Source organism: Nerophis lumbriciformis, linkage group LG04, assembly GCF_033978685.3.
Source record: "Nerophis lumbriciformis linkage group LG04, RoL_Nlum_v2.1, whole genome shotgun sequence".
Lineage (NCBI taxonomy): Eukaryota > Metazoa > Chordata > Actinopteri > Syngnathiformes > Syngnathidae > Nerophis > Nerophis lumbriciformis.
This window is the reverse complement of record NC_084551.2, coordinates 50,861,718-50,886,925: the sequence shown is the minus strand read 5'-3', so window position 1 is coordinate 50,886,925 and position 25,208 is coordinate 50,861,718. Positions and strand designations below refer to the sequence as shown.

At 40.2% G+C, this 25,208-nt stretch overlaps 1 protein-coding gene across 1 annotated transcript in view; it reads right to left on the bottom strand.

The window, feature by feature from the left end:
• Nucleotides 1–25,208, bottom strand: part of LOC133603496 (neural-cadherin) — a 422,478-nt gene that overhangs the window by 40,825 nt on the left and 356,445 nt on the right. The window contains exons 24-27 of the mRNA XM_072913050.1: nt 11,763–11,947; nt 11,394–11,617; nt 3,103–3,380; nt 2,826–3,040 (exon numbers count right to left, since the gene is read on the bottom strand). Coding sequence (XP_072769151.1) covers nt 2,826–3,040; nt 3,103–3,380; nt 11,394–11,617; nt 11,763–11,947 — 902 coding nt within the window. The remainder of the gene's footprint in view (nt 1–2,825; nt 3,041–3,102; nt 3,381–11,393; nt 11,618–11,762; nt 11,948–25,208) is intronic.

Genomic DNA, 25,208 nt, shown 5'->3' with positions numbered 1-25,208 from the left:
TACACATTTTTAAAAATGTTTAAAATGTGACTTAATATCAAAGTTACCATGTTATACTTCTTTTTACAGTTGTGTAACATTTAAAAAAGTCAAATGTGACTTCAAATCAATGTAAACATTTATACTATTAACTAGGGATGTCCGATAATAGCTTTTTGCCGATATCCGATATTCCGATATTGTCCAATTCTTTAATTACCGACACCGATATCAACCGATATATACAGTCGTGGAATTAACACATTATTATGCCTAATTTGGACAACCAGTTATGGTGAAGATAAGGTACTTTAAAAAAAATTTAATAAAATAAATTAAGATAAATAAATTAAAAACATTTTCTTGCATAAAAAAGAAAGTAAAACAATATAAAAACAGTTACATTGAAACTAGTAATTAATGAAAATGAGTAAAATTAAGTGTTAAAGGTTAGTACTATTAGTGGACCAGCAGCACGCACAATCATGTGTGCTTACGGACTGTATCCCTTGCAGACTGTATTGATATATATTGATATATAATGTAGGAACCAGAATATTAATAACAGAAAGAAACAACCCTTTTGTATATCTTGTGTTTTTTATGTTGATTTAATAAAAAATAAAAAAAATAAAATAAAAACCCGATACCAATAATTTCCGATATTACATTTTAAAGCATTTATCAGCCGATAATATCAGCAGGCCGATATTATCGAACATCTCTAATACTAAGTCTTTCAATGCTTGGAATCTGCATGATATACTAGTTACTATGGTCATCTAATTAGTTACTTTGGTCACTATGAGATATCTCAGATTGTAGGTGTTTTTTTTTTTACCCTTGGCGTTCATATTTCACTGTTTGTTGCATTTTGGTTGTGTTTCGGTTAATTGTAAAATATGTTGTCAATATTCATATTCATATATTGATATATAATGTAGGAACCAGAATATTAATAACAGAAAGAAACAACCCTTTTGTGTGAATGAGTGTAAATGGGGGAGGGAGGTTTTTTGGGTTGGTGCACTAATTGTAAGTGTATCTTGTGTTTTTTATGTTGATTTACAAACCCCGTTTCCATATGAGTTGGGAAATTGTGTTAGATGTAAATATAAACGGAATACAATGATTTGCAAATCATTTTCAACCCATATTCAGTTGAATGCACTACAAAGACAAGATATTTGATGTTCAAACTCATAAACTTTATTTTTTTTTTGCAAATAATAATTAACTTAGAATTTCATGGCTGAAACACGTGCCAAAGTAGTTGGGAAAGGGCATGTTCACCACTGTGTTACATGGCCTTTTCTTTTAACAACACTCAGTAAACGTTTGGGAACTGAGGAGACACAATTTTTAAGCTTCTCAGGTGGAATTCTTTCCCATTCTTGCTTGATGTACAGCTTAAGTTGTTCAACAGTCCGGGGGTCTCCGTTGTGGTATTTTAGGCTTCATAATGCGCCACACATTTTCAATGGGAGACAGGTCTGGACTACAGGCAGGCCAGTCTAGTACCCGCACTCTTTTACTATGAAGCCACGTTGATGTAACACGTGGCTTGGCATTGTCTTGCTGAAATAAGCAGGGGCGTCCATGGTAACGTTGCTTGGATGGCAACATATGTTGCTCCAAAACCTGTATGTACCTTTCAGCATTAATGGTGCCTTCACAGATGTGTAAGTTACCCATGCCTTGGGCACTAATACACCCCCATACCATCACAGATGCTGGATTTTCAACTTTGCGCCTATAACAATCCGGATGGTTCTTTTCCTCTTTGGTCCGGAGGACACGATGTCCTTAATTTCCAAAAACAATTTCAAAAGTGGACTCGTCAGACCACAGAACACTTTTCCACTTTGTATCAGTCCATCTTAGATGAGCTCAGGCCCAGCGAAGCCGACGGCGTTTCTGGGTGTTGTTGATAAACGGTTTTCGCATTGCATAGGAGAGTTTTAACTTGCACTTACAGATGTAGCGACCAACTGTAGTTACTGACAGCGGGTTTCTGAAGTGTTCCTGAGCCCATGTGGTGATATCCTTTACACACTGATGTCGCTTGTTGATGCAGTACAGCCTGAGGGATGGAAGGTCACGGGCTTAGCTGCTTACGTGCAGTGATTTCTCCAGATTCTCTGAACCCTTTGATGATATTACGGACCGTAGATGGTGAAATCCCTAAATTCCTTGCAATAGCTGGTTGAGAAAGGTTTTTCTTAAACTGTTCAACAATTTGCTCACGCATTTGTTGACAAAGTGGTGACCCTCACCCCATCCTTGTTTGTGAATGACTGAGCATTTCATGGAATCTGCTTTTATACCCAATCATGGCACCCACCTGTTCCCAATTTGCCTGTTCACCTGTGGGATGTTCCAAATAAGTGTTTGATGAGCATTCCTCAACTTTATCAGTATTTATTGCCACCTTTCCCAACTTCTTTGTCACGTGTTGCTGGCATCAAATTCTAAAGTTAATGATTATTTGCAAAAAAGTTTGAACATCAAATATGTTGTCTTTGTAGCATATTCAACTGAATATGGGTTGAAAATGATTTGCAAATCATTGTATTCCGTTTATGTTTACATCTAACACAATTTCCCAACTCATATGGAAACGGGGTTTGTAATAAAAACAAAACAAAAAAAACAACAAAAAAAGCAGGCCGATATTATCGGACATCTCTAGTGAGAAGAATTATTTTATCAGACAGAAAATAATCAAATATCACCCTTATTTGAGATATTTAATCTTACTTAGATTTCAGTTTATGCAGTGTGTTTGGGAGTGGCTGAAATAAGGAGTGTCAACGAAAGAGGAAGTGGTGTGTTTCTGGACTCACCGATGGAAAGGAAGTCGTTGGGCTCGCCGGGCTGAGCGGTGCCGAGTGGCCCGTCGTAAAGAAGCAGCCCGTCGGGTGACTCTGTGAGGAACTCCAAAGAGATGTGGCTCTGGAAGCACGGCCTGACGGGAGGGAACCACGCATAGCCCCGCCCACCAAAGCTGTGTTTGGTCTGCTGGCACTCGGGCCCGTTGAACATCGGCGGACACTTACAGCTGACGGACGGACATCGCGTTTAAGCACCGGATCACTATTCAAAACGAGCATTCCCACCGACCTGTATCCTAGTGGTCCATCCTGGCACGTGCCGCCGTTGAGGCAGGGGTTGGTCGAGTAGGCGGAGCAAGGCAGGTGGGTCGCCTCTCGACCCCGACAGCCGCAACGCGCCAACGTTCTGGCCGGCAGGGAAACCAGAGAGACGTTACCCGAGCTGAGAGGCGCCGGGGTCTGACCGAACGACACTTCGGTGGTGCAGCCGCCGGCGTGGCCGCAGTCCGTGTGGGGACAGTCGTCAACGCCCACCTGGGAGATGGACACGCCCAATATGGCTTCCAGCTGGAGGGGGGGGAAAGAGACACAAAGCAAGGTCAAGATTAGAGACGGGTACAGAATCCAGTACTTTGTTTTGGCATCAAAAAAATCCCACCGGGCACTGATTCACGTGAAATACAACGGTGCCATTGTTAGAATAATTTGATCGAAGTTAACACAAAAACTTTGTGTTGAAATGAGTTCCCAGCGAGAAGACCACAAGCTGTCTTTGAACCTGCCTTCTTAAGGTGTTTCTGTTTCTTTCATGTATTGTAATCAACAGAAAGACATTGTTTTGACCCAAGAACTACAAAGCGGAGAGAAGGCAGGATCTGCCCAAGTTCCAGACGACCTCTTTTTTGAACTGTTTTATGAACCTCTTTTTGAACTCTTTTACGACCTCTTTTTTGAACCGACCTTTTCTGTGAACTGTTTACGACCCTCGTCCCTTGGAAACAGCTGTGGCCATGTGGTCAGGGAAGGTCCAAATAAAAGAAGGAGGCGTGCAATCTTTTGGCAGAGCGTGGTGGAGACTGTACAAGAGGACAGACCAGACGTTTCTCCTCAAATTGAGCCAAATTTAATTCTGTCTGTTTGATTTTTTGCTTCTTGTCTTGTTTAATAGATGTCTTTGAACCTACCAAGAAGAAGGCTTGTAAAACTCCACTGTGTAGGATGGAAGCAACATGAAGGTGTTTGTTTCTTTCATGTATTGTAATCAACAGAAAGATATTGTTTTAACCCAAGGACTACAAAGCGGAGAGAAGGCAGGATCTGCCCAAGTTCTAGACGACCTCTTTTTTGAACTGTTTTATGAACCTCTTTTTGAACTCTTTTACGACATCTTTTTTGAACCGACCTTTTCTGTGAACTGTTTACGACTTTTTCTGTGATCTGTTTACGACCCTTGTCCCTTAGAAACAGCTGTGGCCATGTGGTCAGGGAAGGTCCAAATAAAAGAAGGAGGCGTGCAATCTTTTGGCAGAGCGTGCTGGAGACTGTACAATAGTACAGACCAGACGTTTCTCCTCAAACTGAGCCAAATGTAATTCTGTCTCTTTGATTCTTTGCTTCTTGTCTTGTTTAAATAGATGTCTTTGAACCTACCAAGAAGAAGGCTTGTAAAACTCCACTGTGTAGGATGGAAGCAACATGAAAGTGTTTCTGTTTCTTTCATGTATTGTAATCAACAGAAAGATATTGTTTTGACCCAAGAACTACAAAGCGGAGAGAAGGCAGAATCTGCCCAAGTTCCAGACGACCTCTTTTTTGAACTGTTTTATGAACCTCTTTTTGAACTCTTTTACGACATCTTTTTTGAACCGACCCTTTCTGTGAACTGTTTATGACCTTTTCTGTGAACTGTTTACGACCCTTGTCCCTTGGAAACAGCTGTGGCCATGTGGTCAGGGAAGGTCCAAATAAAAGAAGGAGGCGTGCAATCCTTTGGCAGAGCGTGCTGGAGACTGTACAAGAGTACAGACCAGACGTTTCTCCTCAAATTGAGCCAAATTTAATTATGTCTCTGTTTGATTTTTGGCTTCTTGTCTTGTTTAATAAATGTCACCAGTGTTAGAACCTGACAGCCATGTACAACACCGTTTGCTGGTATGTGCACTTTGGCACTTGGCGATCACTCCAGCAGCACTGACAGCGGACTCAGCCAAACTACCTCTCGGTAATGTTGCAATTTTCAACGTCAACAAAGAAATTCACTAAAAAAACAAAAAAACCAAGGTAAGTAAGTTCAAAAAAATGCGCTAGCTTGATGCTAATATACAGTGGCTTTGCTATAGACATGCTACTTATTAACATTAGCGATTTGACATGGCGATTTCAACAGCTCCAAATGTGTTAATGAAAACTACAACTAAGATGCACTTTACAATCAAACAGGTGGTGTGCAATAAGTACAATACTTTACAGTATTAACGAGAGATGTCCGGCCGATAAATGCGTTATAATGTAACATCGTAAATTATCGGTATCATTTTTTTTATTATCGGTATCGTTTTTTAAATTTATTTTTTATTAAATCAACATAAAAAACACAAGATACACTTACAATTAGTGCACCAACCCCAAAAAACTTCCTCCCCCATTTACACGCATTCTCACAAAAGGGTTGTTTCTTTCTGTTATTAATATTCTGGTTCCTACATTATATATCAATATATATCAATACAGTCTGCAAGGGATACAGTCCGTAAGCACACATGATTGTGCGTGCTGCTGGTCCACTAATAGTACTAACCTTTAACAGTTAATTGTACTAATTTTCCTTAATTACTAGTTTCAATGTAACTGTTTTTATATTGTTTTACTTTCTTTTTTAATTTATTTATCTTATTTTATTAATTTTTTTTAAAAGTACCTTATCTTCACCATACCTGGTTGTCCAAATTAGGCATAATAATGTGTTAATTCCACGATTGTATATATCGGTTGATATCGGTATCGGTAATTAAAGAGTTAGACAATATCGGAATATCGGATATCGGCAAAAAACCATTATCGGACATCCCTAGTATTAACACTTTTTAGCGAACAACAAAAGAAGATTGTGGAAGTCGCTTCCTAGTGGTCCCACTGACAGACACTTCACAGGAGCCAAGCGTGCCGTTTTAACAAGGTTTTATTAAGAATGCTTCAACAAAAGTTTTTCCCTCCAGTAGAACGTGACCTTTCAGTCACGTCCGTATCCTCTCTCTCCTCCGCCTCCCGGCCGCTTACTGTTAAAGACAACAGACGATTAAATTACCACGTACCACCTGTGAAATCTAATCACCTGCCAGCTGTGTCTCGCCGTCAGCACTGCCACGCTCCCGTCTGATGGTGCTCTGTCCTCAGCACCATGGACAGAGGCGGTGACCTTCGCTCCACAACTATATTTAGCAAACACTAAACAGACTAGTGAAGTATATTTCTGGTCTTGTCATCTTCGTCCGGACAGAAAGATGTCATGGCAGTGTTGCTGGATGAAAAGAGACGTCAGAGACGCTTTACTGAACCAAAAGTTGCTTTTTACAAGCGAGCGTCATTATACAGGTTGCAGTACCCGGAGAGACCGAGGTAAAAAAAAATGAAGGACTCCTAAAATGGAGAAGCCAAACCACCAGTCTAATATTCCTACCTCCTGTCTGAGTGTGTGTGCTGGGTCAGGAGAGCACACCCTGATCATAAAAGGAGATGTTCGTGTGTAAGTGTCTAGAAAACAACTGCTTTAAGTCATAACTTAAATGTTGGCGTTGAGCTAGACAGGTTGTCCAAAAGTTGGCGCCATAGCACAAACAATAAAACACTTTTCCATTGTGTTTGCTTGGTTTTTTTTTTGTTTTGGAATTTTTTTTTATTATGGCCGTCAACAAAGAAAAATCCATAAATTAAGTTCAAAGTGTAGGAAAAAAAGTAGCGGCTTATAGTCCGGAATTTAGGGTAATATTATTGGCCACTGTAACATTACACACAGTTTGAACAGTGCCACTGTGTTCAAATGGTTAATTAAAGGGGAACATTATCACAATTTCAGAAGGGTTAAAACCATCGGGTTTGCTTTCACTCGCAGCCTCAAGTGAAGGAAAGTGACATTTGCTTGTTTCTCGTTCTCCGGCCTATCAAAAAACACGTTGGTACGGCTTTGACGTCAACTTTTCGGACTCTCCGAGGCGTAGGTCATGTTGCGTTTGACCAGACTTCCCTCACAGGGAAGTAAAAGTCACTGGTCAATCCCAAGTTCTTTCGATGACATATATGCTGAGTAAGAAGGACCATCAAGACAGAATAGGAATATTATCAAGTTTTACTGAAGCTTCAGGAGAACCAGCCTAGACCAATACAGTCATACCGTCATCTCGGGATGGTCTAACATCCCAACGGAAAAAAACTACTTCTTGAAAAGGAAAGCAGTCCACCCCCAGAAAGGAATGCCTCCCCTCTTCTTCACATTCCAATGTCTAAAACACTAAACAGACCTATGTAGACAAAGAGAAACTGTTAAAGAGAATATACAATGGAAAAGTACTAGTAGCTACAAACATGGCTATGAATAAAGAAATAATTCTTAAAGGGGAACATTATCACAATTTCAGAAGGGTTAAAACCATTAAAAATCAGTTCCCAGTGGCTTATTATATTTTTCGAAGTTTTTTTCAAAATTTTACCCATCACGCAATATCCCTAAAAAAAGCTTCAAAGTGCCTGATTTTAACCATCGTTATATACACCCGTCCATTTTCCTGTGACGTCACATAGTGATGCCAATACAAACAAACATGGCGGATAGAACAGCAAGCTATAGCGACATTAGCTCGGATTCAGACTCGGATTTCAGCGGCTTAAGCGATTCAACAGATTACGCATGTATTGAAACGGATGGTTGTAGTGTGGAGGCAGGTAGCGAAAACGAAATTGAAGAAGAAACTGAAGCTATTGAGCCATATCGGTTTGAACCGTATGCAAGCGAAACCGACGAAAACGACACGACAGCCAACGACACGGGAGAAAGCGAGGACGAATTCGGCGATCGCCTTCCAACCAACGATTGGTATGTGTTTGTTTGGCATTAAAGGAAACTAACAACTATGAACTAGGTTTACAGCATATGAAATACATTTGGCAACAACATGCACTTTGAGAGTGCAGACAGCCCATTTCAGGCGCGCTAAGAACATATATTTTTCCGCGATTTCCGCACTCAGGTTAACCATACCTAAATAGACACAAAATACTGCATTACGCAAGACTACCCGAATGTACTCGAATGATTGAAAAAAATAAATGTTTTTAAGCTAAATTATTGGTAAACACAGTTTATGTATAATAATTTACGTAAAACCGCGAGTAATGAATAAAGTTTTCATCAATTAATATATTCTGTAGACATACCCTCATCCGCTCTCTTTTCCTGAAAGCTGATCTGTCCAGTTTTGGAGTTGATGTCAGCATCTGCTTTGAGTGTCGCAGGATATCCACACATTCTTGCCATCTCTGTCGTAGCATAGCTTTCGTCGGTAAAGTGTGCGGAACAAACGACTGACCATTTCGTCGGCTTTCCCCACAGCCTCGTATTTTGAACAAATTTCGTCCAATTTCTTGCCACTTTCGCATCTTTGGGCCACTGGTGCAACTTGAATCCGTCCCTGTTCGTGTTGTTACACCCTCCGACAACACACCGACGAAAGTGAGAAAATTGTTACGTCATCGCTCCGAGAGCGAATAACAGAAAGGCGTTTAATTCGCCAAAATTCACCCATTTAGAGTTCGGAAATCGGTTAAAAAAATATATGGTCTTTTTTCTGCAACATCAAGGTATATATTGACGCTTACATAGGTCTGGTGATAATGTTCCCCTTTAAGTGATTATTTGGCGTACCACTAGATAGAGCCCACGTACCACTAATGGTACATTTACCCCAGTTTGATAATCCCTGCATTAGTGCTTCATTTGTTCTCAAAATAATGCTGACAATTAGGGCCGCAACCAACAACTATTTTGATAGTCATCGACTATTCTAACGATTAGTCGGATTATAAAGCGTACACATATTCAATGGCTCTAACTTAGCCATCAACTTTTAAATTCAGCTTGAGATATTTTTAGGCATGTGCTTACTAACAAGAACATTACTGATTTGTTCATAAATATTTATTATGGGCCTGCTGCAATGCGAGCAGCCCATATTATTATTGCTCATACTTCAAAGTTGATTATAGTTCCTCTATCTTATTTGAAAGCACAGACTGCGACATGTTCAAGGCAGCCGCCACCGACAATCACCACACACGTGTGGAGGAGTATGCAGAGTCTGTGTCCGCATACAAACCCTGTTTCCATATGAGTTGGGAAATTGTGTTAGATGTAAATATAAACGGAATAAAATGATTTGCAAATCCTTTTCAACCCATATTCAATTGAATACACTACAAAGACAACATATTTGATGTTCAAACTGATAAACATCAAACTTTAGAATTTGATGCCAGCAACACGTGACAAAGAAGTTGGGAAAGGTGGCAATAAATAAAGTTAAAAGTTAAAGTTAAAGTACCAATGATTGTCACACACACACTAGGTGTGGCGAGATTATTCTCTGCATTTGACCCATCACCCTTGATCACCCCCTGGGAGGTGAGGGGAGCAGTGGGCAGCAGCGGTGGCCGCGCCCGGGAATCATTTTGGTGATTTAACCCCCAATTCCAACCCTTGATGCTGAGTGCCAAGCAGGGAGGTAATGGGTCCCATTTTTATAGTCTTTGGTATGACTCGGCCGGGGTTTGAACTCACAACCTACCGATCTCAGGGCGGACACTCTAACCACTAGGCCACTGAGAATACTGATAAAATTGAGGAATGCTCATCAAACACTTATTTGGAACATTCCACAGGTGAACAGGCAAATTGGGAACAGGTGGGTGCCATGATTGGGTATAAAAGTAGATTCCATGAAATGCTCAGTCATTCACAAACAAGGATGGGGCGAGGGTCACCACTTTGTCAACAAATGTGTGAGCAAATTGTTGAACAGTTTAAGAAAAACCTTTCTCAACCAGCTATTGCAAGGAATTTAGGGATTTCACCATCTACGGTCCGTAATATCATCAAAGGGTTCAGAGAATCTGGAGAAATCACTGCACGTAAGCAGCTAAGACCGTGACCTTCGATCCCTCAGGCTGTACTGCATCAACAAGCGACATCAGTGTATAAAGGATATCACCACAAGGGCTCAGGAACACTTCAGAAACCCATTGTCAGTAACTACAGTTGGTCGCTACATCTGTAAGTGTAAGTTAAAACTCTCATATGCAAGGCGAAAACCGTTTATCAACAACACCCAGAAACGCCGTCGGCTACGCTGGGCCTGAGCTCATCTAAGATGGACTGATAAAGTGGAAAAGTGTTCTGTGGTCTGACGAGTCCACATTTCAAATTGTTTTAGGAAACTGTGGACGTCGTGTCCTCCGGACCAAAGAGGAAAAGAACCATTCGGATTGTTATAGGCGCAAAGTTGAAAATCTAGCATCTGTGATGGTATGGGGGTGTATTAGTGCCCAAGACATGGGTAACTTACACATCCGTGAAGGTGCCATTAATGCTGAAAGGTACATACAGGTTTTGGAGCAACATATGTTGCCATCCAAGCAACGTTACCATGGACACCCCTGCTTATTTCAGCCAGACAATGCCAAGCCACGTGATACATCAGCGTGGCTTCATAGTAAAAGAGTGCGGGTACTAGACTGGCCTGCCTGTAGTCCAGACCTGTCTCCCATTGAAAATGTGTGGCACATTATGAAACCTAAAATAGCACAACGGAGACCCCCGGACTGTTGAACAACTTAAGCTGTACATCAAGCAAGAATGGGAAAGAATTCCACCTGAGAAGCTTCAAAAATGTGTCTCCTCAGTTCCCAAACGTTTACTGAGTGTTGTTAAAAGGAAAGGCCATGTAACACAGTGGTGAACATGCCAACGTTTTTGCAATGTGTTGCTGCCATTAAATTGTAAGTTAATGATTATTTGCAAAAAAAAATTATGTTTCTCAGTCGGAACATTAAATATCTTGTCTTTGCAGTCTATTCAATTGAATATAAGTTGAAAAGAATTGGCAAATCATTGTATTCTGTTTTTATTTACCATTTACACAACGTGCCAACTTCACTGATTTTGTAATTTCTTATGTATGTACTGTGTATGTACATGCATGTTTATTTATGTACAGCACATGATTGCATGTCATTATGAGTCAGGGTCAAGCAAAAAGCTGCTTTCAGGCTTTGAAAGGATCTCAAGTATTCATGTAGACGTGTGTGTGTGTGTGTGTGTGTGTGTGTGTGTGTGTGTGTGTGTGTGTGTGTGTGACAAGAACATGCACTTACTGTCCTCACTTAAAAGTCCAACTGCTGTGTGTGTGTGAGGGTTAAATGCTTGACATTACGTTAAGTGTTTCTAAAGTGCACGCTCGTGTGTTGTGTTGACATCCTTGCATGACGTCTCTGGACGTGTCAAGGCACAGGTGTTCACGTGCGCCTCATCCTCACCTGGGCTTTGTTGGCCGCCACGTAGCCGTGCAGCTTCTCGGCCTTGTGGTACGGCGAGCCGTGGGCGGCGAACCACACGCTCAGCTCCCGTCCCCGCTCACGGGCGGAGAAGACGTGCACGTTCTCCGCCGCCGTCCCCAGGAGGCCCGCCAGCGTCCGACCCAGACGTGAGAAGCGACTCTCCTCCCCTCCTGGAGCGGCGAAGAAGTCCTCCAGCGTCACGTCTGTCGGAGGAGAGCGGTAAAAACGCGCACCTTCTTTCCCGTCATACCTTTCTGTCAGCCGCCGAATCCCCCAGAGAGCTGACAGACATCTAGTCGAGGCACTTTAGGATGTGACAGTGTTACCATGGCAACCTCGTCGACTTACTGCGGAGGCGGACGGAGGCAGCGTTGTCCAAAGCGTCCTGCGGCAGCTCCACCACGTCCACCTGCGCCGTGGATGTGACGTCCGGCCAGGCGGGGTCGGACACGCGCACCTGGAGGCGGTACGAGCCCGGCGGCGCCCCCTCCCTGATGCTCAGCTGACCGGAGCTCTGGTTGAGACCGAACAACCTGCAAGTACACGACCTTTGATTAGCTGGCACACTGCAGAGCATCAGAACTAAGCTGTGACAAGTTCTCCTTTTAAAAAGTACAAAAAAACGACACTATTACTGTTGTTATTTATTACTCCGGTACTCTTGTCTTGTTCTGTATATTGTACAGTATTTTGTATATTGTACAGCAGGGGTGCTCATTACGTCGATCGCGAGCTACCGGTCGATCTCGGAGGGTGTGTCAGTCGATCACCAGCCAGGCATTAAAAAAATAGTCCTAAAAATGAGCGATCATAAATCTTCACTATGACGTCACTTTCGTCACTTGATTGACATTCACGGCACCCGAGGGTCTTCTGAGATGACGCTGGCTGCTGCCAGCTCATTAAAATTACCGACTGGAAGGCGAGAAACACTTTATTTCAACATACTCTGGCGCCGTACCTGTCGTCAAAACTCCAAAGACCGACTGCACAGTTGCACAGTTGCGCTAACAAAACGAGTCTCAGAAAGCTGACGTGCACAAGCTAGCAAGCTACGGAGTTTGCCGACAATGTATTTCTTGTAAAGTGTATACAAAGGAGTACGGAAGCTGGACAAATAAGATGCCAAAAACCAACCACTTTCATGTGGTATTGGACAGAAAGGACTTTTTTTCTCCTCCATTCGAAAATGCGGACGTTTTTAGCACCACTGTCTGATTCCTATCAATGCAAGTCATCAGAATCAGGTAATACACCAACTTATATTCTTGTCTTCATGAAAGAAAGGAATCTATATGTGTTAAACATGCTTGTATTATCTTTAAACACCTTTAACTTATTAACAATATTAACTATATGTGTTAAACATGCCTGTATTATCTTTAAACACCTTAACTTGTTAACAATATTAACTATATGTGTTAAACATGCTTGTATTATCTTTAAACACCTTTAACTTATTAACAATATTAACTATATGTGTTAAACATGCTTGTATTATCATTAAACACCTTTAACTTAACAATATTAACTATATGTGTTAAACATGCTTGTATTATCTTTAAACACCTTTAACTTATTAATAATATTAACTATATGTATTAAACATGCTTGTATTATCATTAAACACCTTTAACTTGTTAACAATATTAACTATAGGTATTAAACATGCTTGCATTATCTTTAAACACCTTTAACTTGTTAACAATATTAACTATATGTATTAAACATACTTGTATTATCATTAAACACCTTTAATTTATTAACAATATTAACTATATGTATTAAACATTCTTGTATTATCATTAAACACCTTTAATTTATCAAAAATATTAACTATGTGTTAAACATGATTGCATTATCATTAAACACCTTTAATTTATTAACAATATTAACTATATGTGTTAAACATGCTTGCATTATCATTAAACACCTTTAACTTATTAACAAAAACATATATTTCATAAATAAGTAAATATAAATTAAATATATGAATGAGGTAGATCCCCACGACTTGATCAATTGCAAAGTAGCTCGCCTGCAGAAAAAGTGTGAGCACCCCTGTTGTACAGGATTGCTTATTATTTTTATTGGATAGTAGTCTGTTTAGTTTACCCCATATTTGTTTCCACTACCGCACCTTAAGTTGGAGTCCTTAAAGGCCTACTGAAAGCCACTACTACCGACCACGCAGTCTGATAAGTTTATATATCAATGATGAAATCTTAACATTGCAACACATGCCAATACGGCCGGGTTAGCTTACTAAAGTGCGATTTTAAATTTCGCGCTAAATATCCTGCTGAAAACGTCTCGGTATAATGACGTCAGGTCGTGACGTCACGGATTGTAGAGGACATTTTGGGACAGCATGGTGGCCAGCTATTAAGTCGTCTGTTTTCATCGCAAAATTCCACAGTATTCTGGACATCTGTGTTGGTGAATCTTTTGCAATTTGTTCAATGAACAATGGAGACAGCAAAGAAGAAAGCTGTAGGTGGGAAGCGGTGTATTGCAGCAGGTGTTGTGCTAGATTACGCACCCCCGCCGTAGAATGCACCCCCTGACTGTTGTGCCGGATAACACAGCCGGTGTTTCATTGTTTACATTCCCGAAAGATGACAGTCAAGCTTTACCATTGGCCTGTGGAGAACTGGGACAACAGAGACTCTTATCAGGAGGACTTTGAGTTGGATGCGCAGACGCGGTACCGTGAGTACGCATGCAGCTGCGGCTTCCAAACATTTGATCGCTTGCCCGTACGTGCGTGCCTCTATGTCGGGGGTCGGCAACCCGCTGCTCTAGAGCCACATAGCGCCGGCCTAGTGGCTCTCTGGAGCTTTTTCAAAAATGTATGAAAAATGGAAAAAGATGAGGGGAAAAAAAAACATTTTTTGTTTTAGTACAGTTTCTGTAGGAGGACAAACATGACACAAACCTCCCTAATTGTTATAAAGCACACTGTTTATATTAAACATCAGAGATGTTATCGGACGATAAATGCGTTAAAATGTAACATTGTGTATATAAATATATATATATATTGAAATAATATCAGAAATTATCGGTATCGTTTTTTAAATTATCGGTATTGTTTTCTTTTTAGTTTTTTTATTAAATCAACATCAAAAACACAAGATACACTTTCAATTACGGTAGTGCACCAACCCAAAAAACCTCCCTCCCCCATTTACACTCATTCACAAAAAAGGGTTGTTTCTTTCTGTTATTAATATTGTGGTTCCTACATTATATATCAATATATATCAATACAGTCTGCAAGGGATACAGTCCGTAAGCACACATGATTGTGCGTGCTGCTGGTCCACTAATAGTACTAACCTTTAACACTTAATTTTACTCATTTTCATTGTTACTAGTTTCTATGTGACTGTTTTCATATTGTTTTACCTTCTTTTTTATTCAAGAAAATGTTTTTAATTTATTTATCTTGTTTTATTTTATTTTTTTAAATAACCATACCTGGTTGTCCAAATTAGGCATAATAATGTGTTGATTCCACGACTGCATATATCGGTTGATATCGGTATCGGTAATTAAAGAGTTGGACAATATCGGAATATCGAATATCGGCAAAAAGCCATTATCGGACATCCCTATTAAACATGCTTCACTGATTCGAGTATTTGGCAGCACCGTTTTGTCCTACTAATTTTGGCGGTCCTTGAACTCACCGTAGTTTGTTTACATGTATAACTTTCTCTGACTTTCTGGGACGTGTTTTATGCCACTTCTTTTTCTGTCTCATTTTGTCCACCAAACTTTTAACGTTGTGCATGAATGCACAAAGGTGAGTTTTGTTGATGTTATTGACTTGTGTGGAGTGCTAATCAGACATATTTGGTCACTGCATGACTGCAAGCTAATCGATGCTAACATGCTATTTAGGCTAGCGATATGTACATATTGCATCATTATGCCTCATTTGTAGCTATATTTGAGGTCATTTAGTTTCCTTTAAGTCCTCTTCATTCAATTTATATCTCATGACACACTATCTGTATGTAATATGGCTTTTATTTTTTTGCGGCTCCAGACAAACTTGTTTTTGTATTTTTGGTCCAATATGGCTCTTTCAACATTTTGGGTTGCCGACCCCTGCTCTATGTGCATGTCACGTACGTAACTTTGGGGACTTTGGGGAAATATATGTGCTGTATGAACTTCGGGGAGGTGAACGGTACTTTGGGCTGTGGGATTGAGTGTTATATGGACGGGAGGGGGGAGGTGTTTGTTATGCGGGATTAATTTGTGGCATATTAAATATAAGCCTGGTTGTGTTGTGGCTAATAGAGTATATATATGTCTTGTGTTTATTTACTGTTTTAGTCATTCCCAGCTGAATATCAGGTCCCACCCGCCTGAATCGCTCCCACTGCCCTCTAGTCCTTCACTCTCACTTTCCTCATCCACAAATCTTTCATCCTCGCTCAAATTAATGGGGAAATCATCGCTTTCTCGGTCCGAATCGCTCTCGCTGCTGGTGGCCATGATTGTAAACAATGTGCGGATGTGAGGAGCTCCACAACCTGTGACGTCACGCTACTCGTCTGCTACTTCCGGTACAGGCAAGACTTTTTTATCAGCGACCAAAAGTTGCGAACTTTATCGTCGATGTTCTCTACTAAATCCTTTCAGCAAAAATATGGCAATATTGCGAAATGATCAAGTATGACACATAAAATGGACCTGCTATCCCCGTTTAAATAAGAAAATCGCATTTCAGTAGGCCTTTATAACCTCACTGTTTGTTTTTAAAGCTTTGCATGGACTGGCACCTCATTATATCTCGGACCTCATCCAAATGTGCACTCCTGCGCGCGCTCAGAGGTCCGAGAGCCAGGGCCAGCTCGTGGTGCCCAAGACCAGACTTAAAACCAGGGGAGACCGGGCCTTCTCTGTGGTCGGCCCTAAGCTCTGGAACACTCTGCCCCTCCATGTTCCAACTGCTCCCACAGTGGAGTATTTTAAGTCTCGTCTTAAGTAGAAGCATTTAAGTCCCATCTTAAAACTAATTTGCATACTGTAGCCTTTAAATAGACCCCCTGTTTAGACCAGTTGATCTGCCGTTTCTTTTCTTTTCTGCCCCCCCTCTCCCTTGTGGAAGGGGGAGCACAGGTCCGGTAGCCATGGATGAAGTGCTGGCTGTCCAGAGTCGGGACCCGGGGTGGACTGCTCGCCTGTGCATGGGTTGGAGACGTCTCCGCGCTACTGACCCGTCTCCGCTCGGGATGGTCTCCTGCTGGCCCCACTATGGACTGGACTCTCACTATTATGTTAGATCCACTATGGACTGGACTTTCACTATTATGTTAGATCCACTATGGACTGGACTTTCACACTATTATGTTAGATCCACTATGGACTGGACTCTCACTATTATGTTAGATCCACTATGGACTGGACTCTCACTATTATGTTAGATCCACTATGGACTGGACTTTCACTATTATGTTAGATCCACTATGGACTGGACTCTCACTATTATGTTAGATCCACTATGGACTGGACTCTCACTATTATGTTAGATCCACTATGGACTGGACTCTCACTATTATGTTAGATCCACTATGGACTGGACTCTCACTATTATGTTAGATCCACTATGGACTGGACTCTCACTATTATGTTAGATCCACTATGGACTGGACTCTCACTATTATGTTAGATCCACTATGGACTGGACTCTCACTATTATGTTAGATCCACTATGGACTGGACTTTCACTATTATGTTAGATCCACTATGGACTGGACTCTCACTATTATGTTAGATGCACTATGGACTGGACTCTCACTATTATGTTAGATCCACTATGTACTGGACTCTCACACTATTATGTTAGATCCACTATGGACTGGACTCTCACTATTATGTTAGATCCACTATGGACTGGACTTTCACTATTATGTTAGATCCACTATGGACTGGACTTTCACACTATTATGTTAGATCCACTATGGACTGGACTCTCACTATTATGTTAGATCCACTATGGACTGGACTCTCACTATTATGTTAGATCCACTATGGACTGGACTTTCACTATTATGTTAGATCCACTATGGACTGGACTCTCACTATTATGTTAGATCCACTATGGACTGGACTCTCACTATTATGTTAGATCCACTATGGACTGGACTCTCACTATTATGTTAGATCCACTATGGACTGGACTCTCACTATTATGTTAGATCCACTATGGACTGGACTCTCACTATTATGTTAGATCCACTATGGACTGGACTCTCACTATTATGTTAGATCCACTATGGACTGGACTCTCACTATTATGTTAGATCCACTATGGACTGGACTTTCACTATTATGTTAGATCCACTATGGACTGGACTCTCACTATTATGTTAGATGCACTATGGACTGGACTCTCACTATTATGTTAGATCCACTATGTACTGGACTCTCACACTATTATGTTAGATCCACTATGGACTGGACTCTCACTATTATGTTAGATCCACTATGGACTGGACTTTCACTATTATGTTAGATCCACTATGGACTGGACTCTCACTATTATGTTAGATCAACTATGGACTGGACTCTCACTATTATGTTAGATGCACTATGGACTGGACTCTCACTATTATCTCACACTATTATGTTAGATCCACTATGGACTAGACTTTCACAATGTTATGTTTGATCCACTATGGACTGGACTCTCACTATTATGTTAGATCCACTATGGACTGGACTCTCACTATTATGTTAGATCCACTATGGACTGGACTTTCACAATATTATGCTAGACCCACTCGACGTCCATTGCATCCGGTCTCCCCTAGAGTGTCTCCAAGGTTTCTCATAGTCATTCATATTGACATCCCACTGGGTTGTGAGTTTTTCCTTGCCCTTATGTGGGCTCTGAACCGAGGATGTCGTCGTGGCTTGTGCAGCCCTTTGAGACACTTGTGATTTAGGGCTGTATAAATAAACATTGATTGATTGATTGACCCACTTTTATTCTCTGGCTTTTAACACTACGTGAGTTGTGTGGTCCTCTGTGTTTTTAAATTTAGATTTTTATTTATTGTTTTAATTGGTTTTACCCTTTAAAAATCGTTTTTAATCATTTTTATTTTTATTAGATATGTCCGATAATATCGGACATCTCTAATAATAATATAATAATAATAATCTAATAATTTATCGGCCGATAAATGCTTTAAAATGTAATATCGGAAATTATCGGTATCGTTTTTTTTTAATTATCAGTATAGTTTTTTTTAATTTTTTTTTTTTAAAATTAAATCAACATAAAAAACACAAGATACACTTACAATTAGTGCACCAACCCAAAAAACCTCCCTCCCCCATTCACATTCATTCACACAAAAGGGTTGTTTCTTTCTGTTATTAATATTGTGGTTCCTACATTATATATCAATATATATCAATACAGTCTGCAAGGGATACAGTCCGTAAGCACACATGATTGTGCGTGCTGCTGGTCCACTAATAGTACTAACCTTTAACAGTTAATTTGACTAATTTTCATTAATTACTAGTTTCTATGTAACTGTTTTTATATTGTTTTACTTCCTTTTTTATTCAAGAAAATGTTTTTAATTTATTTATCTTATTTTATTTTATTAATTAAAAAAAAAAAGGACCTTATCTTCACCATACCTGGTTGTCCAAATTAGGCATAATAATGTGTTAATTCCACGACTGTATATATAGCGGTATCAGTTGATATCAGTATCGGTTGATATCGGTATCTGAAATTAAGAGTTGGACAATATCGGAATATCTGCAAAAAGCCATTAACGGACATCCCTAATTTTTATATTGTTTTTATATTGGTTTTATATGTATTTATTTTTTGTTTTTATTCAGTCATTGGTGGAGCTAAGGATAATATTTGAATATTGTTTTTATATTGTTGTGCAGCACTTTGGAAACATTTTTTGTTGTTTAAATGTGCTATACAAATAAAGTGGATTGGGTTGGATTGAAGGACTTGGGCAAGCTGTGGCACCTTGCCCAGAAGTACTGTAGCTTTATAAAATATTAAAGTCTCTCAGATTTTTTTTTTTTTTTTTTACAAATCCCGTTTCCATTTGAGTTGGGAAATTGTGTTAGATGTAAATATAAACGGAATACAATGATTTGCAAATCATTTTCAACCCATATTCAATTGAATGCACTACAAAGACAACATATTTGATGTTCAAACTCATAAACTTTATTTTTTTTTTGCAAATATTAATTAACTTAGAATTTCATGGCTGCAACACGTGCCAAAGTAGTTGGAAAAGGGCATGTTCACCACTGTGTTACATGGCCTTTCCTTTTAACAACACTCAGTAAACATTTGGGAACTGAGGAGACACATTTTTGAAGCTTCTCAGGTGGAATTCTTTCCCATTCTTGCTTGATGTACAGCTTAAGTTGTTCAACAGTCCGGGGGTCTCCGTTGTGCTATTTTAGGCTTCATAATGCACCACACATTTTCAATGGGAGACAGGTCTGGACTACAGGCAGGCCAGTCTAGTACCCGCACTCTTTTACTATGAAGCCACGTTGATGTAACACGTGGCTTGGCATTGTCTAGCTGAAATAAGCAGGGGCGTCCATGGTAACGTTGCTTGGATGGCAACATACCGTATGTTGCTCCAAAACCTGTATGCACCTTTCAGCATTAATGGCGCCTTCACAGATGTGTAAGTTACCCATATCTCGGGCACTAATACACCCCCATATCATCACAGATGCTGGCTTTTCAACTTTGCACGTATAACAATCCGGGTGGTTCTTTTCCTCTTTGGTCCGGAGGATACGACGTCCACAGTTTCCAAAAACAATTTGAAATGTGGACTCGTCAGACCACAGAACACTTTTCCACTTTGTATCAGTCCATCTTAGATGAGCTCAGACCCAGCGAAGCAGACGGCGTTTCTGGGTGTTGTTGATAAACGGTTTTAGCCTTGCATAGGAGAGTTTTAACTTGCACGTACAGATGTAGCGACCAACTGTAGTTACTGACAGTGGGTTTCTGAAGTGTTCCTGAGCCCATGTGGTGATATCCTTTACACACTGATGTCGCTTGTTGATGCAGTACAGCCTGAGGGATGGAAGGTCACGGGCTTAGCTGCTTACGTGCAGTGATTTCTCCAGATTCTCTGAACCCTTTGATGATATTACGGAGCGTAGATGGTGAAATCCCTAAATTCCTTGCAATAGCTGGTTGAGAAAGGTTTTTCTTAAACTGTTCAACAATTTGCTCACGCATTTGTTGACAAAGTGGTGACCCTCGCCCCATCCTTGTTTGTGAATGACTGACTATTTCATGGAATCTACTTTTATACTCAATCATGGCACCCACCTGTTCCCAATTTGCCTGTTCACCTGTGGGATGTTCCAAATAAGTGTTTGATGAGCATTCCTCAACTTTATCAGTATTTATTGCCACCTTTCCCAACTTCTTTGTCACGTGTTGCTGGCATCAAATTCTAAAGTTAATGATTATTTGCAAAAAAAAAAAAAAAAAGTTTATCAGTTTGAACATCAAATATGTTGTCTTTGTAGCATATTCAACTGAATATGGGTTGAAAATGATTTGCAAATCATTGTATTCCGTTTATATTTACATCTAACACAATTTCCCAACTCATATGGAAACGGGGTTTGTAGTAAAAAGTGCAACTTTTGTGTGGGTTGTATAGCGAGGCGAGTCTGGAGTGACTTATTAAAGGCCTTTTCAGAGAAGAAGATCAGAGCAGATGTGGTCTGTGGTCCAACACGGGGGTATGGGACTGGGGTATGAGATCTTGATGTGGAAAGCTTGGCAACGCGGCCCCGGATACAAACTTGGACGCGCGCCATCAGGCTCATGTAGCGTTAAACATCCGCACGCCGCCGCGCCCTTCAGAGCGAGCACCAGATGGACTCATTAGCTGCGACTGAAACGCGGCCAAAATGTGTCCGCCGCGGTCCGACCGCCGTCTCCGCATTTACACCTAAAAGACTTCACATGCGGGAAAGCGTGTCCAACCGCGGCGTTTCCATGGAGACTGACATCGTCATACGTGCAGCAAATACAGTGGAACCTCGATTTAAGAACCCCTCTATTTGCAAACTTTCCCCCTCATTCTGTGTTCCAACATTTCGTTGGTTTTCTACACCAAAATTCATCTATTTATTATTCAACTTCTTCTTTTCCAGATTTTGGCACGCTCTCCCTTCCACATTTTTCACCCGATTCAAACCGTTCCAATTTCAAACTGTTCAGCCTATTCGGAAATCACGGGCTTGCCCTTGACAAATTCCAAAAATTCCCAGATTTTCCCAGAATTCCGAATCGAACACTTTTCCCATTCAAAATGAATTGGCTATTTTTCAAAGTTCCACCATTTCCACTTTTTTCAACCGATTCATACCATTCCACCTTCGACATATTACACCATCCAGGAAATTCAAATGACTCTTTTTCCAAGTTAAAAAAAATTCCCGTATTTTCCAGAATTCCTGGTTTTCCAAAGCCCTATTTCCTCCCTTTTTTCTGGCGACTACCCTTCCCACATTTTTCAACGCACTTCCATCGTCAAAACATGCCTCCTAATTAGGACAAAACAACTAAGTTATTTTTTGAACTGGAAAAATTCCCGGTTTTCCCGAAATTCCGTAATACCATTTCTCAATTCAACATGTTACTACTTCAACCGATTTGAAAAATTAACTCATTCAGACCATTCAAGTTTTTTTTTTTACCATTTTCAGAAAATTTCCAGATTTTCCCGAAATTTCCTAATACCATTTACTACTTCAACATTTCTTGACCGATTTAAACAAATCCAACACCAACCAATTCAGCTCATTTATGACATTCATGCTCCTTCCTAATAATTGTTTTTTTTTTTAAATCCCGCTTTTCCCGAAATTCCAGGATGTTCCCATTGAAATGAATGGGACATTTTTCCAAGTTGCACAATTCCCACATTTACATTTAACAACTTCAGCAATGGAGCATTCACACGCAATTCTTTCAGGAATTGCCTCATAGAGTTCATTTTGTGGATATTAAAGGATATTAAATGAGCTCAAATATACCTACAAACGACGCATGATGATGCAATATCTACATACAGCTAGCCTAAATAGCATGTTAGCATTGATTAGCTTGCAGTCCTGCACTGACCAAATATGCCTGATTAGCACGCCACACAAGTCAATAACATCAACAAAGCTCACCTTTGTGCATTCACGCACAGCATAAAACGTTTGGTGGACAAGATAGAGACAAAGAAGGTGTGGAAGATTTTACATGTAAACAAACTGTTGCGTCACAGTCCACACTACGGTGAGTTCAAGAACCTCCGAAATTAGTAGGACAAAACGATGTTCACCAAATATTCTCATCAGTGAAGCATACACACAAACATATTCAACAGGGGGCTTTCTAACAGTTGGGAAGGTTTGTGTCGTGTTTGTCCTCAAACAAAAAACATACTAAAACAAAAAAATTATTCCACTCCCCCTCGTCTTTTCCCATTTCTAATCCTTTTCAAAAATGCTCCAAGGAGCCACTAGGGCGGCAATAAAGAGCCTCGGGTTGCTGACCCCTGCCTTAGACACACGTAAGTTGAGTTGAGGTTAGTTCTGCGACGGAATTCCAAAGTTCCTCACCTAAAAAAATATGGCCGTGCTGCTACTAGCGTTGTCCCGATACCGATATTTTAGTACCGGTACCAAAATGTATTTAAATACTTTTTTTTAAATTAAGGGGACCACAAAAAATGGCATTATTTGTTACGATTGGGTCGCATCTTACTGCGGGGTTCGTTCTCCAGGGATGCAGACGGACCACTCCGGACAAGGCGTGCGGGTAGGAACATGATTTAATCTTCGTCAATCAAACACGTACCAAAAACAGAAAACACGCAAAAGGAAAAATGTGCCGATCGCAGGGGAAGCCAAGGTTAAAATTTAGAGCAGGAATCAAACTAGGAAACAAGAAATACCAACGTGAAGCCAGCAACGCGAATAAATAGCTCTCTGATTAGTGGTCGACAGCAAGTGAGCGTACCGACCACTAACCAGAGGCAGGTGAACCCAATTAATCCCCATGGAAACCAAAAACTAACCCAGAGGTGCACAAAACGGGAACTAAGGGAGTCCAAAACTAACAGAACATAACAAAACATGATCTTAGGGTACATTAAACATGTACACATTAAACTTTCAGACATTGCATTTAGTTCCCATTAAAACATTCACATGTTGCACAATGAGATGTAAGCAGGGGATCATGTGTACATTCCTGCAACTTCCTGTTTGTAAAAAATATATTTTTATTAGTATTTATCTAATATACTAACAGCATTTCATGATTAATATTTATAAATTAAGATTCCTAAAAAATGACAGTAGAATAAGCACACATTTGATTGGTAAATCATAGTGTAACGACCTGGCTTGACACTTTATGTGTGGTGTTGGAGTTGTCCCACTTTTTGTGTGGCTGTAAACGCATCACTGGCTAAGTGCCATATGTGCACGTGTTGGCGCAAGTGAGAAAGAGTGAGCGGCTGCTGTTCATATAAATATAAATATATATAAATATAAATATAAAATTGCTTTGTACTGCAGAAAATGACCACTTTTGCTAGATATAATTTTTTTTACTAATGTTTTGGTGATGTGTTTATGGCCGACAATAAAGAGTTTTGCTCAGTAAAGTGATGGATGGAATTCATGTCCTCAAAGCGTCTCGACAGACGTTACAATAATTGAACAATGATGACGAAAACTGTTTTCTCTGTCCATGTCCGTGTCGTGTCGAAAATTGTTATGCGCTTATTTTTTTATTTGATTTTGTGCGTGGCATAGATTTGGCGTGCGCAGAGGACGCTTGAGCAGTGCGCAATTGCACATGCGCGCACCTTAGAGGAAACATTGGCAGTAAAATATTGTTTTGTCAAATTTATTATGGACAAGTGGTAGAAGACTTTAGTGGCCACATGCGTGGACAGCACCTTTTAGCTCTTATTTCCAAAATTGTGTACACTACTGAATTGGGGTCTTATGGCCACTTATGTGGACACTTATACTGCCATCTGGTGGTATCAGAAGAGTATAACATAGAATGGAATTTGGAAAAAAAAGTGTAAAAATAAGAATTAGCATGTCACACATGAAGTACACGTTTGTGTACTTATGGACTAAGTACATCATATCAAAAGATGATTCTTAGTTTTTATTCTAATTAGGGTCCAATAAGCCCAAATAGCAAAGAGAAATAAAAAAAAGCATGTAAACAAATAGCTTGGGCCTTAAGAGGTTAATCTACTTGTTCATTTACTGTTAATATCTGCTTACTTTCTCTTTTAACATGTTCTATCTACACTTCTGTTAAAATGTAATAATCACTTATTCTTCTGTTGTTTGATACTTTACATTAGTTTTGGATGATACCACACATTTGGGTATCGATCTTTCTGTGTGGAGTTTGCATGTTCTCCCCGTGACTGCGTGGGTTCCCTCCGTGTACTCCGGCTTCCTCCCACCTCCAAAGACATGCACCTGGGGATAGGTTGATTGGCAACACTAAATGGTCCCTAGTGTGTGAATGTTGTCTGTCTATATGTGTTGGCCCTACGATGAGGTGGCGACTTGTCCAAGGTGTACCCAGCCTTCCGCCCCGTGTGCAGCTTCACCTTTATTGTTAGTTTTTAAGCCAAAATGCGTCCGTTCTCCCTTTTCTGTCTCCACACTGTGTCTGCTTGTAAGTACTCTGTGATTGTG